The sequence below is a fragment of the Pleurodeles waltl genome, chromosome 2_2 (assembly GCF_031143425.1).
Source record: "Pleurodeles waltl isolate 20211129_DDA chromosome 2_2, aPleWal1.hap1.20221129, whole genome shotgun sequence".
Taxonomy (NCBI): domain Eukaryota; kingdom Metazoa; phylum Chordata; class Amphibia; order Caudata; family Salamandridae; genus Pleurodeles; species Pleurodeles waltl.
In genome coordinates, this window is record NC_090439.1 from 727,318,446 (window position 1) to 727,335,245 (window position 16,800).

General features: G+C 41.8%; 1 protein-coding gene across 1 annotated transcript in view; it reads right to left on the reverse strand.

Moving 5' to 3' along the window:
- Positions 1 to 1,066: 1,066 nt before the first annotated feature.
- SLCO5A1 (solute carrier organic anion transporter family member 5A1) overlaps positions 1,067 to 16,800 on the reverse strand; it is a 310,785-nt gene continuing 295,051 nt past the window's right edge. Inside the window, exons 9-10 of the mRNA XM_069220306.1 lie at positions 15,316 to 15,380; positions 1,067 to 1,915 (exon numbers count right to left, since the gene is read on the reverse strand). Coding sequence (XP_069076407.1) covers positions 1,458 to 1,915; positions 15,316 to 15,380 — 523 coding nt within the window. The 3' untranslated portion in view covers positions 1,067 to 1,457. The remainder of the gene's footprint in view (positions 1,916 to 15,315; positions 15,381 to 16,800) is intronic.

The window sequence follows — 16,800 nt, forward strand, 5'->3', positions numbered from 1 at the left end:
GTCCCCCCCGGTGCCCTACAAAACCCCCCTGGTCTGCCCTCCGAAGACGCGGGTACTTACCTGCAAGCAGACCGGAACCGGGGCACCCCCTTCTCTCCATTCTAGCCTATGTGTTTTGGGCACCACTTTGAACTCTGCACCTGACCGGCCCCGAGCTGCTGGTGTGGTGACTTTGGGGTTGCTCTGAACCCCCAACGGTGGGCTACCTTGGACCAAGAACTGAACCCTGTAAGTGTCTTACTTACCTGGTAAACCTAACAAAAACTTACCTCCCCTAGGAACTGTGAAAATTGCACTAAGTGTCCACTTTTAAAACAGCTATTTGTCAATAACTTGAAAAGTATACATGCAATTTTTATGATTTAAAGTTCCTAAAGTACTTACCTGCAATACCTCTCGAAGGAGATATTACATGTAGAATTTGAACCTGTGGTTCTTAAAATAAACTAAGAAAAGATATTTTTCTATACAAAAACCTATTGGCTGGATTTGTCTCTGAGTGTGTGTACCTCATTTATTGTCTATGTGTATGTACAACAAATGCTTAACACTACTCCTTGGATAAGCCTACTGCTCGACCACACTACCACAAAATAGAGCATTAGTATTATCTATTTTTACCACTATTTTACCTCTAAGGGGAACCCTTGGACTCTGTGCATGCTATTCCTTACTTTGAAATAGCACATACAGAGCCAACTTCCTACAGTATGCAATATGAAAGCACTATTAGTCTTTGAGTCACTGATAAGAACCGTCCTTATATACAACTTTGCAATGGCTTTAACACAGTTTTATCAATACTTTAGGAAAATACCAAGTAAACTTTCATGTGTTTAAACAGTACTTTTGTCTAATGTGTGAATACGAACTTCACTTATCAGAAGGTTTTCACTGGACCTTATTTCCCCTTTGTCTAGTCTATGCTAAACCTGTGATGCATATGGCCTTTTGCATTGGCAAAGTACAGTTACCGTGGCTCCACAGTGAAAGTTGCATAGTTTAGTCCTCCCCAATTGTGATTGTGTAGCAAAACTCACATTAACATTCAAAATCTCAACAAATAGTGATAAAATTGTATGTTTAAAGAGTACTTCTTTCATGAAAACAAGTTTACACACTTAGACAATACAGTCACTTCACTGCTCCATTTACAGAGTTGTCAATTTGTTTTTATATTAACTTAAATATTAACTTAAAACATGGGATTTGATGTACTCAGCTGAAGTAGTTACAAAAAGTTTAAAAAAAACAATTTTAGGGAGGGGGAGAAATATGACTGGTCATTTTGAGGTATCCAGCCCTCATGCCTGGGGTGGCTATTTTTAATATGTTATGTTGGCTCGCATACACTGTGTTCAGGTTACAAAAGAAGGCACAGGTGTTCACAAGGCGCCATTTTCAAGTTAACCAACAAAACTGAATTTATGTATCTTGGACAATGGTTTTGATATCCGTTATATCACAGCAGGAACATTATGTATTACAGTTTGAGGTGAAGAGTTTATTGCTTCTGAGAAGGGTCCAGGATATGTTTGTGCTATATAGTAAATTCCTCTTGCCAGATCAACATCTTCATTGTGTTCACTCCTAGTATTGAAAGTGGGGCAGGATCTAGTTTGTGCATAGCTCTGTGTTGCTCTGGCATTGCCAACCATTTCGCTTACTGTGCTTCCAGGAGATGCTCTCCATCTTCGCCTCTGCATCTGTTCTTCTTTATGTTTAATTGAGTACCATGCCAGAAAAATGAAAATAAATCCAACAAATTTCAGACCAGCCGCCAACCCAAAGTAGACAAAGCGAAAAGAGGTCACATCATACTCCCAGCAAGAGCCTTGTACACCACAGTCCTGTTCCCAGAGCATGCATGTAGTGTCAATCACAGCTCCAAAGTATATTGGAGTCGGAATGTATGCTGTAAGAAAACATAATAAAATTACTTAGCAAGTTACATCTACAGTGCTACAGTAAATATGAGCATTGTTTACTTATTTTTCCATTGTCTTCCGAATGATCTAGGTATGTACTCACCTCAAAAAGTAAGAGTCCAATGTTCTCTTCACTATATAACACATGACTATCTTTAATTGACTCCTGACCAGGGAAAATATAAGTTTTTCAGATTGATGGTTTAAGGATAATTGCAAAGATGTTGGCACCATATTAAAAGTGGGATATTGTCTCACCCTCCTACATAAAAATGAACATGTCCAATAATGTTAGAAGCAACCTAGCACACCAACCTGGTTGCGAACTAGGCAACTGCCTACTGTTGTCTTAATCTGGCATTAGTCCTGGGTGACCTCATGCATTTTTCCTAGATTGTCTGCTTGAACTATCCTTCAACCAAACACCACTTGGTTCAATTATGTCATCAAACAATCATCAACAGAAAGAGTGGTTGTATGGTGATGCTCTTCAAGACAATGGAATCTGATGATTTAGGCCCTCATTATGACCCTGGCGGACGGCAGTACTTTGGAGAAAAGTACTGCCAACAGGCTGGCGGTACTCCTCCCCAAAATATGACATTGGCGGTTTGGCTCAAGCCAAACCGCCAATGTATCACTCCGTTCGCCAGGGCGGTAACAGCCGCCGGGCTGGAGACTCCAGTCTCCAGCCAGGTGCCTGTCACTGTCCCACCCGCGGGATTATGACCCCGCCTACCACCATGGTTTTCGTGGCTTCCTTACCACCACGAAAACCATGGCGGTAGGCACTATCAGTGACAGGAAATTCCTTCCGGGTCACTGATAGGGTTCTCCCCCTGCCTCCTCCCCCCTACTCAGAGTCCTCCCCCACTCTCGACCTCCCACTCCAGACCCCACACGACAGACATGCACATTCACGCACCATCATACACACGCATGCACACACTCATACCCACATTCACCCATTGCATGCATCCAGTCACACACACATCCACACACTTACATACATACAAGCACCCATGCATTCACACAACACAACATACACGCACACTCACAACCATGCATGCACACACGGATTCCACACGCCACACACCCGCATGCACGCACACACAAACATACACCCACACCCCTCCCACACACACACACACACAACAACCCCCACCCCCTCCCCTGTCGGAGCACCAGACTTACCTGATTGCAGGGGGTCCGCCGGCAGGAGACGGGACGGGCGCTGCTGCCAGCAGCAGCATCCGCCAGCAGAACACCGCCAGGCCGGATCATGTTTCATGATACGGTCTGCGGGGCTCTACCGACGTGGTGCTGCTGCTGGCAGCAGCGCCACATTACCGCCGTCCGCCGCCATGGCCGCAGCCGGAATTCCGCCTTCCTTCTGGTGGAATTCCGGCTACAGTCATAATATGGTGGACGGCAGGTAACTGTGGCGATGGTCTTTTGGTGGCCGTCACCGCAGCGGTAGGTGGTAATTACCGCCGTTGTCATAATGAAGGCCTTAGTGTTGCAAGGTCAGTATACGCTTTTTATCACTTCATTCGATTGAACCTCCTAGGCCTCACCACCTGGAGTCTTTCTAAAATCAGTATTTGTAATTAAACACATTTAGTGATTAACAATATACTCTGATTGTTTGGCTTTCCATATCCAATGTTAGCCATATATCAATATCCACCCAAGAGTGGTAATAGAAGAAGTGTGGTAGGAAGTGCTATGTAAAACTAAGGTAACATTACATAGAGTTATTTTTCTATAAGAAGTATGTTTCATACAGCATGCCTGATCTCGGCTGCATGCATGTTTTGACTATATTCATTGTTTTGCCACTGTCAGGTGAGACTTTGAAAGGAAACGTGTACACCAAAATGGAACCGGTTATACTATGTCATATCAATAAAACCCATAATGCACTGATTCCCTCGTGGGAAGAACTCCTTAACAAGTAATGCCATAATCAGCCATAAACCAGTTAAAATCATGGAGGGGCAAGCTGGAGAGTATGGTGATGATTTACACATGTAACAGAGGGGGTTCATTGCTACAGGTAAGTCATTTTCTTCATGCTCAGCGTGTTACCTATACTGTATCACTCTCACTATCTGATATCATCACCTTGAAGTTGAATGCTCATTGCAAAGGCTATGAGTTGCACTTTATCAGTTCTACACTGCAAGATCATGTCTTCTAGAAACAAAGCAATCAGTGCAACTTCTGCAATAGAGAGGCATTTTTCAATAGCAGAAAAATCAACCATTACCCCAGAAAGACGTTTATACCAAACAAGTGCCTGAATATTTTTTTTGACTGGTCCCCAATTTTTACAGACTGTTGGCTGGTCTTTTCAGTCTGTGTACTGCGACACTGTCATTCAGTGCCACAGGGCATGTAATCTGCCCTGTAATCTGCCCCTACAACATGTGGTTAAGATGGTTCATGTCAGAAGCTGGATTGTTGGTTGACTGAGGTGGGAACCCTGGTCAAGCTAGAGCCACAATCCTTTGCAGGGTGAAACACAAAAAGTTACTAAATTAACCTGCGCTTAACCATGGGTAGCTTGGTACAAAAACAGTCAAGCTTAAATTAGAGGAAATGTGTAACGTATTTATGCAGCACACAAACAGTAATACCATGAAAACACAGCACAGAAAAATCCCACACCAATTTAGAGAAATATAAAATTCTGATAAAATATTTGTCAACCACATGACAAGCATCCAATCAATCAATCAAAAAATAACTTTATTTCTTCCACCAGGGCCATAAAAGTGCAAGGCATATATAAAATACACAATAAATAATTAAAAACAATACATTTATGACACAAGTTCGTAATTCATGTAATTAGCAGTACAAAGGCGTAAAACATCAAAAATCCCTGCAGAAAGGAAGGAGTGATTTAGTTCAAGGAGTACTTAATAAGCAGAACCAACAGGATGATCAACTTAGTGTGGCAAGAGGAGCAGTGCCTTCCTGCGAAGTGTCCACATCACACCCAGAAATCTGGCTACTGGAATAGTGAACAATGGGCTACAATCAGACCTCAAGATATAAAGAGCAACAGATTTTCTGCAGGCTCCCAAGTGTCTGCAAATAGGTGCTAGCCACGTTTTGCGAAGACAAGCCTAAGCTAGGCATGTGAAGAAAACATGATCTACACTCTCCACTATAGAGAAACAGATGGGGCATACAACAGTAGCCCCACCTGTCCACTTAGTTGTAAATTATCTCAGCGGGAGAGTATCTACTCTAAACTGGAAGTATAACCTCCTGTTAATGGAAACAGTCACCTGATCCCAATATAACCCATGCTCACTTGAGGATTTAAAAATCAAGGAGGTCAGTAACCAGTTTAGAGGACTGAGCCTTTCGGAGGTCACTGGCTGCGACAGCTGCTCAATAAGCCAACTTCAGGAAATGTACAGACGAAAAACTGATAGTTGCAGGGCGTACCCACAAATCTGACAACCCCAAGCGCCAAAGCGACTCTCTAATGTTCACAAACCAGGAGACTTTGTAAGCTCGATCATTGACCATTATGTCCTGAAGGGCTTTTGCATAGTGCACAAGTTCCAGAGTGGTCCACAACCTGCGTCAATACAAGAGCGGATGTAACTTGACTTAGTCAACTAATCTACTTAAACCCATATTCAGACATAGGGCCTCATTACGTGGCTGGCAGTCATGAGACTGCCAGCCTCGCCATGGCGGTCTTACCTCCGCAGACCATGCGGTAAGCAGTGCCACATCACAAGCTGTGTGGCTTGGCAGATGCAAAGACTCCATAATCCCAACTGGCCCATCGGTGCGCTCGCACTGACGCGGCTGGCGGTGTGCAACTCCAACCCGGCGGCAGGCCTTAGCCTGCCGGCTCGATTACAAGGCTGCAGACGGCCAGGCTTTCCGTGGCGGTCCCCCACCACGAAAACCCTGGTGGTCACACACCCGGCGACAGGAATCCCCATTCCTGTTGCGGGCACACACATTCACACCCCCCCCTCACCCGTCCACACAGTCACAAACACCCCCATGCCCCTTCACGCATGCATGCATCCACACATACCTCCACTCAGTCGCAAACATGCACTCAGACACCCCCATACACACGCAAATACAGGCACACACGCAGCCACACACCCAGACATCCTCCCCACTCCACACCCCTTTCGGATGCCTACTTACCTTCTTTGTTGAGGAGGTCATACGGGAGGGGATGGGTCCTGGCAGTCTTGCACCGCCAGCACCACAACGGCAGCAGGACTCCGCCAAACCGTATTACGGCTTGTAATACGGCTAGCGGAATCTTGCTGCCATAGCGGTGCTGGCGATGCAACCACCTCTTCGGTGTCGGACTTCCACCCAGAAATGGGCAGAAGACCTCCAAAGACTCCTAATATGGCGGGCAACAGACTGCTAACTCTGGAGGACTTTTGCCTGCAGCGGCTTCAGCGGTCTTCTAAAAAGACCGCTGAAGTCGTAATGAGGCCCATAGTGGGTGAAAGAGGGTATTGGGGGGAGGGAAGCTAAACTGTGTAAACATTTATTTTCAGTATTAATAAGCAACTCAATGTTAGGAAAAATTGATATCAATGCCCCATACAAGATTGACCCCAGGACCATGGCCTTGTATATACAAAGTGCAGGTGTAATAAATTTAGTGCATGAGGCACAATATTCTTTGTGTAGCGAAGAACAACTTTGATAACATGGGATTTCCAAAGCATGACCCACTAAACAAAACCCCCATATAAGTAAAAGAATACACTAGCTCGAGGGGTTCCCCCCAAAACAATCTTCTTCCTAAGAGACGTACAGGAACTCGGTTTCAGTAATGTTGATCTGCAGGCTCCAGGCAAGGCAAAACTCCTCAAAGAGTTGTAGGAGCTTCTGTAGGTCACTTTGGGTCTAGGAGATCAGCAATGTGTCATCAGCAAATAAGAAAATTGGGATTTTGGTTCGAGCCACTACAGGGGTGTCTGCTTTCACCTGAGCAAGAAAGGATTCAATATCATTGGTATACAAAGAAAAGAGCTTAGGGGACAAGACACAGCCCTGGTGTATGCCTCTACGGCCTGGTATCTTCTCAGTCCACTCATTCTGCTTTCCCCACCTAATACGGGAAAAGTTGCTCTCATGGAGCTCATCCTCACTTTGTGTTGAATAAATGTCTTCTTCACCTCAAAAGTGATATTAAAGTGCACAGGCCCCAGGAGGCGGCTCCTGTATCTTACACCACCTGTGGCTCCTTGAGCGCTATTTAGTGCATTTCACCAACTTCATGTGCGGGTTGCTAGCATCTTGTTCTTTACATTGTGGGGGACCACGTTGACCAGACTGCACAGGGCTCCAGGAGGTGGCTCCTGTAACTTGCAAAAGGAATCTCAAGTAACAATAGCCTTTCTTCTAGCGTGTCCTCTCTGACATTTGTCTCTACCCACAGCAGAAAGAAACCCTGTCTCCAGATTAGGAAGAGTGGGTGGCTCCTCGTTGCTTTAGGGCTGGAGCTGCCAGGAAGATTTGGTACTCCTAAAAGGGAGTCCTAAAATGGAACCTATCTTTTGTGATCTTGAGGAAACTATGGCAGGAAGTGCTTAAAAAGGGAGGTACATTTTCATGGAAATTCTATATTGGTTCAGCGTAGGAAAGTCACCAATAACTGGCTAGTGCATTATGTAAAAAGATACTAAGATCACTTCTGGACCTTGAACAAATCCTGCTTGATCTAGCTGTAAATAAGCCTGAGGTATTTCCTGCTATCTACTCAAACATGTGGAATGGAAGTATTCTACAAGGATCAGTTGGCTGGCATTCTTTCTCTGCACTGGAAATCTAAAAGCTTGAAGAAGGGCTCTGTTCTATGAGGGGAACCAACTGCCCACTGGGAAGAGACTCCTCTGGAAACCTGTTTCCTGAAAAGGTAAATAGATAATGCTGAAATGCTTAAGTTAATCTCGGCCTTCTGTCCAACGTTCTTGCACATTTTTTCACTACAGCTAGGGACATATGCAAAAGAGACGAGCTAGCCTGAACTGCTGGGGCATATTTCCTCTATCTACACAGAAGACTCTAAATTCACTTTGGATTTGTAGGGGCTTATTTGTGCGGTGCAGACTGAGCCCTGTGTCACAGGGACCTAAGAGACCAACTTAGGGCAACTCACTGAGGAAAACAAAATGTATTGAATGAAATAATGGAATTTCTCCCAGCCCCTGCTGATGCCTAGCAGTTATTATTCAATCTTAGGCAGAAGGTAAATGGATTAAATTGTTGTTATTTGCATAAGTGTAAGTAAATGTAAAAACACAGACCATAAATTATTTTGTCATTTTATTTTCTTGTACCACTCTGTAGAAGGCTCCAGTTTTGTTTGTGGCTGTTAGAAAAACTACAGAGATAAAGAGATAAGAGAGTTAAATAAATACTCACCTGCAAATTTACATCCATAGTCCCTGCAACACATGCTGGTCTCATCAACATTTAATGTGGAGGTCCAGAAAAGTTGTGCTGGGCTTTTCGTTTCTTACTTAACAATAAATTAATTATAGACAGCTGCAGTGATGCTAACAAATCGAGTCTGGTCAAGCAGTAATGTCAGAACATTATTGTTATATGAATTTATGCATGGAAGAACATGTCACAGCAAACAAAAAAGGTCAAATAATAGTAATGCACCTTATTTAAAGCAACGAGAACTGTTTGAGTTCTGTTATCTATGGGCTTAGTTTCATCTTTGACAGATTTCTTTGCATGTTCATAGCACAGGATATTGGTCAACTGGTACTGAGTTTCATTTGCAGTTTGAATCTTATTAAAAGTTAGTCAGAGGAATTCTGATTCTGAGATTGTGAGGAACACCTAAATGGCATTGTGCTTCTGATAGGCTGACAGGAGTAGAAAACTACCCTATCATTTCAATTGCATTTAATAAAAATGCGAATGGCTGGACGCAGAGACCAGCATGCTTCTCCAAACTTTAGGAAGAAAAATGTGAGGGTGCTTTGGTTGAGATCTTAATTAATTTAATTTCATTCACTTTATTAGCAGAGTGGTGGTGCTCACCAGACACCACTTTATAGTACTTTGAATGGGTTGGGCTATTAAAAGAAGGAAGAGCAGCTAGGATGGATGTCAAATAATACAATAGGGACTTAGTAGTTTAACCATCAGTAGACCAGCAGAACAAAAGCCTGTTGGAATAGCAGCGACATGAGGGGTTTCATTAATTTGAGGAAGGGTAGTTATCTTCGGTTCAAATGAATGAAGCATATTTCAGAAGGAGAAACCTTCAACATGGCCTCCAAATCATCTGTACATTCCTGGGTGTATGACTGCTCAGTCAATAAGGCAGCAGCAATACGATGGAGCCAGACCACAATGGAACCTCTGACCAAGGCACATAGATATGAACCCAATCTTTTTTTAGAAGGTATCTAATGAAGTAACACCAGAGTAGATGTGATAAAGTCAATGCATGACAAACAGAAGATCAGCGATGAGTTTAGTTCTGGAGTCTGCAGTTGAACCATGATCTTATCATAAAGGTACAATATATTCCATTGCAGTATTCAGTTTTTGGAATCACCACAGCAAGTACCTATGTGACCCTGTGGGTCAGAAGCAGCATGGGTAGGATTGGTCAAATGACGTGTAAGTGGTCGAAAGCATTTTTGTAACATTAATGACTGCACTGAAAACAAAACCCAGATAGGAGGCATTGTTAAAAAGAGTTGGGGGAGCACAGAACAACTCTCTAATGGATGATATGCAGATCATCTAACACAAGGAGAAATATCTTTATTTTGGAGGATTTAAGAGAGACATGTTCTGTTGCATCATATTTTGTTTAATGACCTTGAAACGTTTCATTAATTGTCATTAATTGTGCTGCTTACTAGAGACAAGCAATGGACAGAGCAGATCTTGAGGAATGCCACAGGTGATGTTGGTTAAGTTGGTCAGAAAATACACCACTTTCACATGGAGAGACCTTTCAACTGAAAATGAGGATCACCAAATACAACCTCAAACTCCAATCACCCTAAACTATGGCCCTACTCACAATTTCTGTCAATCTTGCCTTCAGAGCCCTTTATCTTAAAAACTTCACTGGCTAAGTCATATATGCCTAGCAATCCAGCCTGACACCAGATATTTTTGAAGAATGGGCAGAGACTTGAGTGAAGATGGAAGTGAAGAGGAACAGGTGTGGTACAGTTGAACTGAGGTAGAGGAGAGAGATGTTTGTGGTAAAGGGTGGGTTTAACCAAGGGAAGTGACTGAGGACTCAGAGAAGGAGGGGAGGCTGGAGTTCAGTAATGTGAGAGTGTGATTTTGAAGTATTGATGATAATAAATACATTTATTATGGGTTGATGTGATGACATAGATAGTCATCAGAGGAGGGATTGTGAGAGTGTGAATTTTCTAACATGTTTATTAATGAATTTGGTATATTAGTTATATAGTGAATTAACATGCAAAAAGGGTGACTTTTGAATATGGTCGCTATAGTTAATTTCTTTTCCTAGCAGAGCAAAATTCTAACTAAATGTTGTGCTTATTTTCCATAGTTCAATGCTTATATAAAAGTGTACAAGTTGGTTTAATAGATGTGTACACAGCTACCCCTAGTGGGTTGCTGCATTATGTCTTACAAGGCCTTGTTTAACCAAGTTCTTGCATAAGTTGAATGTTCTATTGTCTGAAAATGTTATTAATACATGGTTTCTTCCTCGAGGATGGAAGTCAATGTAGCAAGTGAGAAAGTTTCTTCCTGAAAAGTTTAGATGGGATGGAACAATGGAGCTACAGACGAGATTGAAGAGGAAAAGTTACTGTTGAAAATATGTCCTAGTTAATGTGACGCTGTTGCATTTTAGGTTATCAATTAGAATTATTATTGACCTAATCATAACCACCCCATGTACTGACCAATCATAAGCTTTTTGAAGATTAGTATAACAACCTGAGTAAGATTTTTCTTTTGTCAGAAGAGAGATTGATGGAGAGCTGAGACTTTGATGACAGACTTCCAGATGGCCTGAGTCATATTAGCAGTGTGGGTTTAGCTGTCGTTAGGCCTGATTTTCTGAAGACGTACCTGATGGTGTCCCCTTGCTGAAGTAGACTGCATGTTCTTGTTACCGGGGTAACGTATAATATTGTAATGTTACATGTGTCTCTTTTGCTTTGCAGGTACCAGCTGTTACTTATAATTTGATTGCTGCATATTAATAATGTTTTTTTATAATAACCTGAGTTAGAGTGATTTTACTAAATTTGTGCTTCTAAATTCTTTTTACATGAAGCCCAAAATGTTGATGCGACTTTGTGGTTAGTGATGGTATTAACTTTGAATGCTCAAGATTTATATTGACACTCTTTGAATGTTGTACTAATGTATACGTTGCCATTATTACCAATTCTGGTGTTGCTAGTCAGTGTTATTATTTTGGAGATTATTTGCTTAATTGTTTTGATGAAACTCAGATATATAAGACGTTCTAATCAACCTCTATTAATTCTATATGCTTACCACTTGTGTTTGAGAGTTATTTTCGTGACATTAGCATTGTTAATCTAGGGAAATAAATTTGATAATTCTTCTTAATAAACTGGTGTGTTTATTGTTTGAGGTTCAGGATTTTTGATTATATTGATTATTGTTGATGATTATATTACTCATTGATGATATCCCCTCAATCCAATGTCACTTCGACCTCTTGCGCAGAATCCACTATTCAGTTTAAGCAATAGCTAGGATTTCATGGCGCTGCAGCACTAGGGAGTCATAAGGTGAATGATACAGAGATTAAAAAAAGATGGCTACTGGTGAATGGTCAAAGACTAGTATGGACAGGACACATAGAAAAAGGGAGAGTATATGAAATCATAGAACCTGGGAGTGCCAGGCATAGGATGATGTACCAAGAGAAGTGGAAAATCTGGTTAGAGATGGGTGAAGTAAGTTAGATGAGAAATGGGCAGAAAGATGGTGAGGGATAGAGGGCAGCATCAGTGAGGCATGGATGTGTGCAGGAGGTTAGAGTCAGGGGCAATGAGAAAGGCTGAGGAGTCATGAAAGATGAAGAAGTTAAAATGGCAGTGAAGGTGAAAGAAGGCTAGGGTGCAAAACAACCAATGAAAGGGGGCAAGTGTAGAAAATGTTTGTGGTATCTCGAAAATTGGGAACATCTTCTATGGAGGAGTTATGATGATGTTGTGGAATCAGAGGAAGGTAAGAGTGGGCCTTAGTATGGGGAACAAGTGGAAGAAGAATGGCGGTGATTGCTGCAAGTGGAGGTTGTGGTACTAGCTAGGGGTGTCACACGGGAAGAAGTGTGAGAGTCATGAGGAGTGATGGACAAGACAGGGAAAAGGAGAGAGCAGGAAAAAACAGAAAAAGCACAGCTAAGTTTGCTCGGATCAGGCAGATAACCGGGATAGGAGCATGGCTTGCACTGATGATTTATTGAGGGGATGAACAGAATTTGGGTAGAAGAGGGGTAAAAGAAATGGGAGAAGATGGGGTTACAAGCTAGGCTGAAGGGATGATCCCAAGAGAGGCATGGAAAAGTGGTAGAAGGGCATAGAGAGAATGGGAACAGCTGTTCATGGAAGATAAATTAAACATGCTACAGATGAGAGAGGAACACAAGAATGTCATCGCACAGAGATGGAGAGTGAATAGGGTGATGGATATAGGTGAGACTCAGATGGAGGACCATCCTGGGCAAAATGCATAAACAGGGAGAATGTGGAGAAGAAGACATAGAAAACAGGCCACAAAAAGATTTGATGAGACAGATGGGCACTGATGGAGTGTGAGAACTGGATAGATGAGGCTCAATAAGCACAAGGAAAGTGACTCAAAGAATAAGAAATCATGGAAAAGAGGAAGTATTAAACAATAGGGGCATAAAGAAAGAGTAGAACACAGATAATTTGGAGATGCACACACACTGGGGAAGAGAGAGAAAATGGATGCCTGTGGACAAAGCAATATTTACATTTGATTAGTATGCTAAACGATTGGAACAAACCAGTGAATTCAGAAAGTGAAAGAAGGAATAGAATTTGAAAAGTTTTACACAGACCAAGAGAATGAAGAGGGAGAAACATGCACGAAAAGGTAAAATGACAATGGGCAAAGAGAAAATGGGATAAGAGAAAAATAGGCAAACAAATGGGATACTGGGGTTGGATGGAAACTGAGAGAATAAAAGGGACAAGTGTAAACTGAAATATTAACTATTCGTATGTCTTGGCCTTTATTATGTTCATGGAAGATTCCCGAGTATTATATTTATTTGAAATGGAGTTCCTGATGCTAAACAGGCTTTGAAGTTTATATTATCTATGCCATCAGTCACTGATTGTTATTGTGAGTTTTATTATTTTGAACTCTCATTTATTGTAGTTTACCTTTAAACATTCTTTGTATATTCTATTGCTGTTAGGTGTTTTAAAATGTGTATTTTAAAACTCTACATTTTGTTAACATTCTGGGAATATCAATAGCAACATACAAATAAACGTACCTACAGAGACTTTTGTGAGAGATGGACCCAGAATGTGGCAAAAGCAACAGATTGAAATAGGGGTAGAGATGCAATGGGAGAAATGTAATTATAGACAGAAAATGGGGAAAATGGAAATCCAGAGAAATTATATATGCTTGTGAGTCAGGCAGAGAGTCAGAATGTGGTGGATAGACAGTGAATCTTGAAGAGGATGTGGGAGCTGGGGAACAGGATGGGTACAGTGATAGAGTCGGTGAAAGATTTGAGGCAGGACAGAGAAGGGAAACTGGAGAGTCAGACTAGGGTTGCTGTTATGGAACTGAGAGAGGCTGTGGAGTCAGGCAAAGGGTGAGTAGCTCCTGTAAAGGGGACTCATGGTAGTGACTGCATGCAGACTAAAGAGAAAAGGGAAGATGGTGGATGTGATAAATTAAAGGCGGTTAGGCTCCAAGAGGAAAGCCAGCTCTGGTGGTGAGGCACATTCTGTGGTGGGGTTCTAGTGGAAGGGGAGAGGCAGGGTTCTGGGTGGAGCAGACTCAGACCAGCTTGTGATAGAGTACCAGAAGGCCCATTGAGACAGCCCAGTACTAGTGAACCTCATTGGATAAATAGTTGACAGTGGTTATTGAGCCTGGTGGCACCATTGAAGAGAAAGATAAAAGAGTACACAGGCAAAAGGATAAATAACATATACCAACACTCGGTGGGCCAGATAGTTCATGCATGAGCCAGTGCATGATGTTTGGTGCATGGCAAACAGCACAGTTGTATGTGTCTTAAACCTTCATTGCACTCTGTCAGTCATGCCCTTTCTACTAATGCCTTGTGTTGGGGCTAGTGGATGCAGTATGTATGGTCCAGTTGCTTCACTCCCCTAGGCCTGTACATAGATGCCTGAAAACCACCCAAGAATCAAGCTGGTGCTGGCAGGTGGGTAGGAAGCCACATAGATTCCCCTGATGATTTGTTTCTAAGGTTTTCCAGAACTGGAGTGGAATACGTTACATCCATTCGTGACCCATGTTAGTGGTCCTACGAGCTTTAAAACTTTTAATTTACCACTTAGTTCTCAAAAAAATATCCCCAATAATAACAAAGAAATTGTTCAAGAGAGAGTGTGATCCACATACATTGGCCATCTTTTTTTGTGCTGGGTTTATTTTTGTTCGAAAACGGACCTTGCATGCAAACTCAGCAAAGAATAACTGATTCATTGGCAATCAGTGAGGAATTCTAAAAGATGAAGTGGGTCCATCATTTCAGTTTCATTAAAAATCAGAAAAGGTTCAAGCTTATTTGTTTTTAATTTCGAAATGTAAAATCTCTACCCTCTTATTTTTTAACAACTGGTACAGGCCAAGGCAAAATGGCTATAAGGATTTTAGAATGTTTCACCCCACTGAGAGTAACATGTTCTAAACACTGAGAAACAGAAAAACCAACACTGGAATGATGGAAAAGAGAGCTTCTACCAGTCATTATTGGTCCTGAGCTACTCCTCTTTCTTCACAAAATTCCAATGTTCTAATATAGTTCTATAGCCTGCTGCCTGAACCCAAGATATAGGGAGGGAGAGAGCCTTCAAAAACTTTTACAGCCTGTGGCCGAAGGGCTCTAAGGCTTTTAAATAATTTCACCAACTGAGGGTAGAATGCTCAAATTTAAAAACCGAGAAAGAGAAAGACAAAAATTGAATGTTGGAGCAGAAGGCCTATGCCAGCCATTATTGGCCTGAGCTACTCCACTGTCTCCAGTGGAGCTCACAATATTTCAATGTTCTAATAATGTTTACAAATATAGACCACATTAATCTGTTTGTGTTTAAAGCCGTAGGCACCACAGTGCAATCCTTACCAAGAGTTCGTAGTAAAACAAATTGCATGCCTAATGCAAATGGTCTCTCCCCTTCTTCCACTGACCTAAAAAGAAAAAAAGAATTGCTTTTTAAAGCAGGGAAATTCCTCAGATATTAAACACTCGCATTTTTATACTGCATTCTAAATATTGCTTGGTACATAAATCACATTTGATTTTGAGAAGCACAATTTACTAATGAAAGCAGAAACTAGAGGTGGGCTTTGGGCATCATTTAAAGCTTTGTAGATAATCAGTGAGTCTCCCAACCTGCCAGAGTTGAGATCCCTCTGCCTCATTTAAAGGTGGTGAAGTACGAGGTTTCTGGCAGCAGAGTGCCAGTTGGCTCTGCTATTGGAAACCTTTAGTTGGCAGCCCATTCTCTGAAGGGGCACCAACATCACCACTATGAAAGCCCTGCTCTACCTACAACCTGAACGCCATCCAACATTAATTTTTCTTGCCCGAGACCACCACACATAGAATCAGAAAACAGTCACTGGAGAAAACACCCAGCTCATCATAGGTGTTTGTTTTTTATTTCATACAAACAAAACCCCATGGGCATTTGTTACCATGAAACATAAAAGAAATGCTAAGTGGGCCACAATGATATGGTGGCCCACCCTGCATCCTATTTATGGCAAAATGTAATCCACTATGTGGGCAGAAGCATACTTATCTAAAATGACCTGCTGTAGCAGCTGGCAAGTCATCATGGTGAATGAGGCAGGTAGAAACAGGGCTTCTGCCACTTCAGTGCTTTGGTGCCCCCCAAACAATAACCCCCTTTTTTTAGCAAAAAAATTGTATTTTAAAATGTCTTTGAAAACAGATTATTGTAACATATCAAAACCCTAAAAATCATCCCACCTTCAGGTATCTAGACAAGATCAAGTTGTAATTTTTACTTTAAAAAAAATATTTGTAGGTCCCATATTTGTAGAACCCAGAAATTATAATTTTCCACATTTCTAGGCTACTGAAGTTTAAAAGCAGTCCTATTCCTTGCTTTGATTGAGCTTAAACAAGAACAAACATTTTAACATTTTCCTTGACAATAATTTAACAGTACCACAGCATCACTGTTGAAACCACAGCAACCGTATTATATCAGGTGGCATGACATTACATTTCACTAGTAACTGAGTCTAGGGGACTTGGTCTAAAAACACACAGTCCGGGTTTCCTGGCTGGGTCAAGGATGCTCATACACCTCCCTTTCAGACTTCTACTCTCTTACCATATGCCTGTGATATATAATATGATTTGTAATGTTTTGCTAATTCACCCGCTATCTTATTGCCACTACTTTCATTTATTAAGTTAACACTCTTACAATACGCCCTGTTTGGAAATTGCCGCCTTTGAGGCTAAAACATTCAAAAGAATAAGTTACTTACCTTTAACTGTGGTTCTCCATCACTGGTATTTTCTATATTTTCAAATGCTATTTGAATATTCCCCCATTTTCAGTTGGAGTCC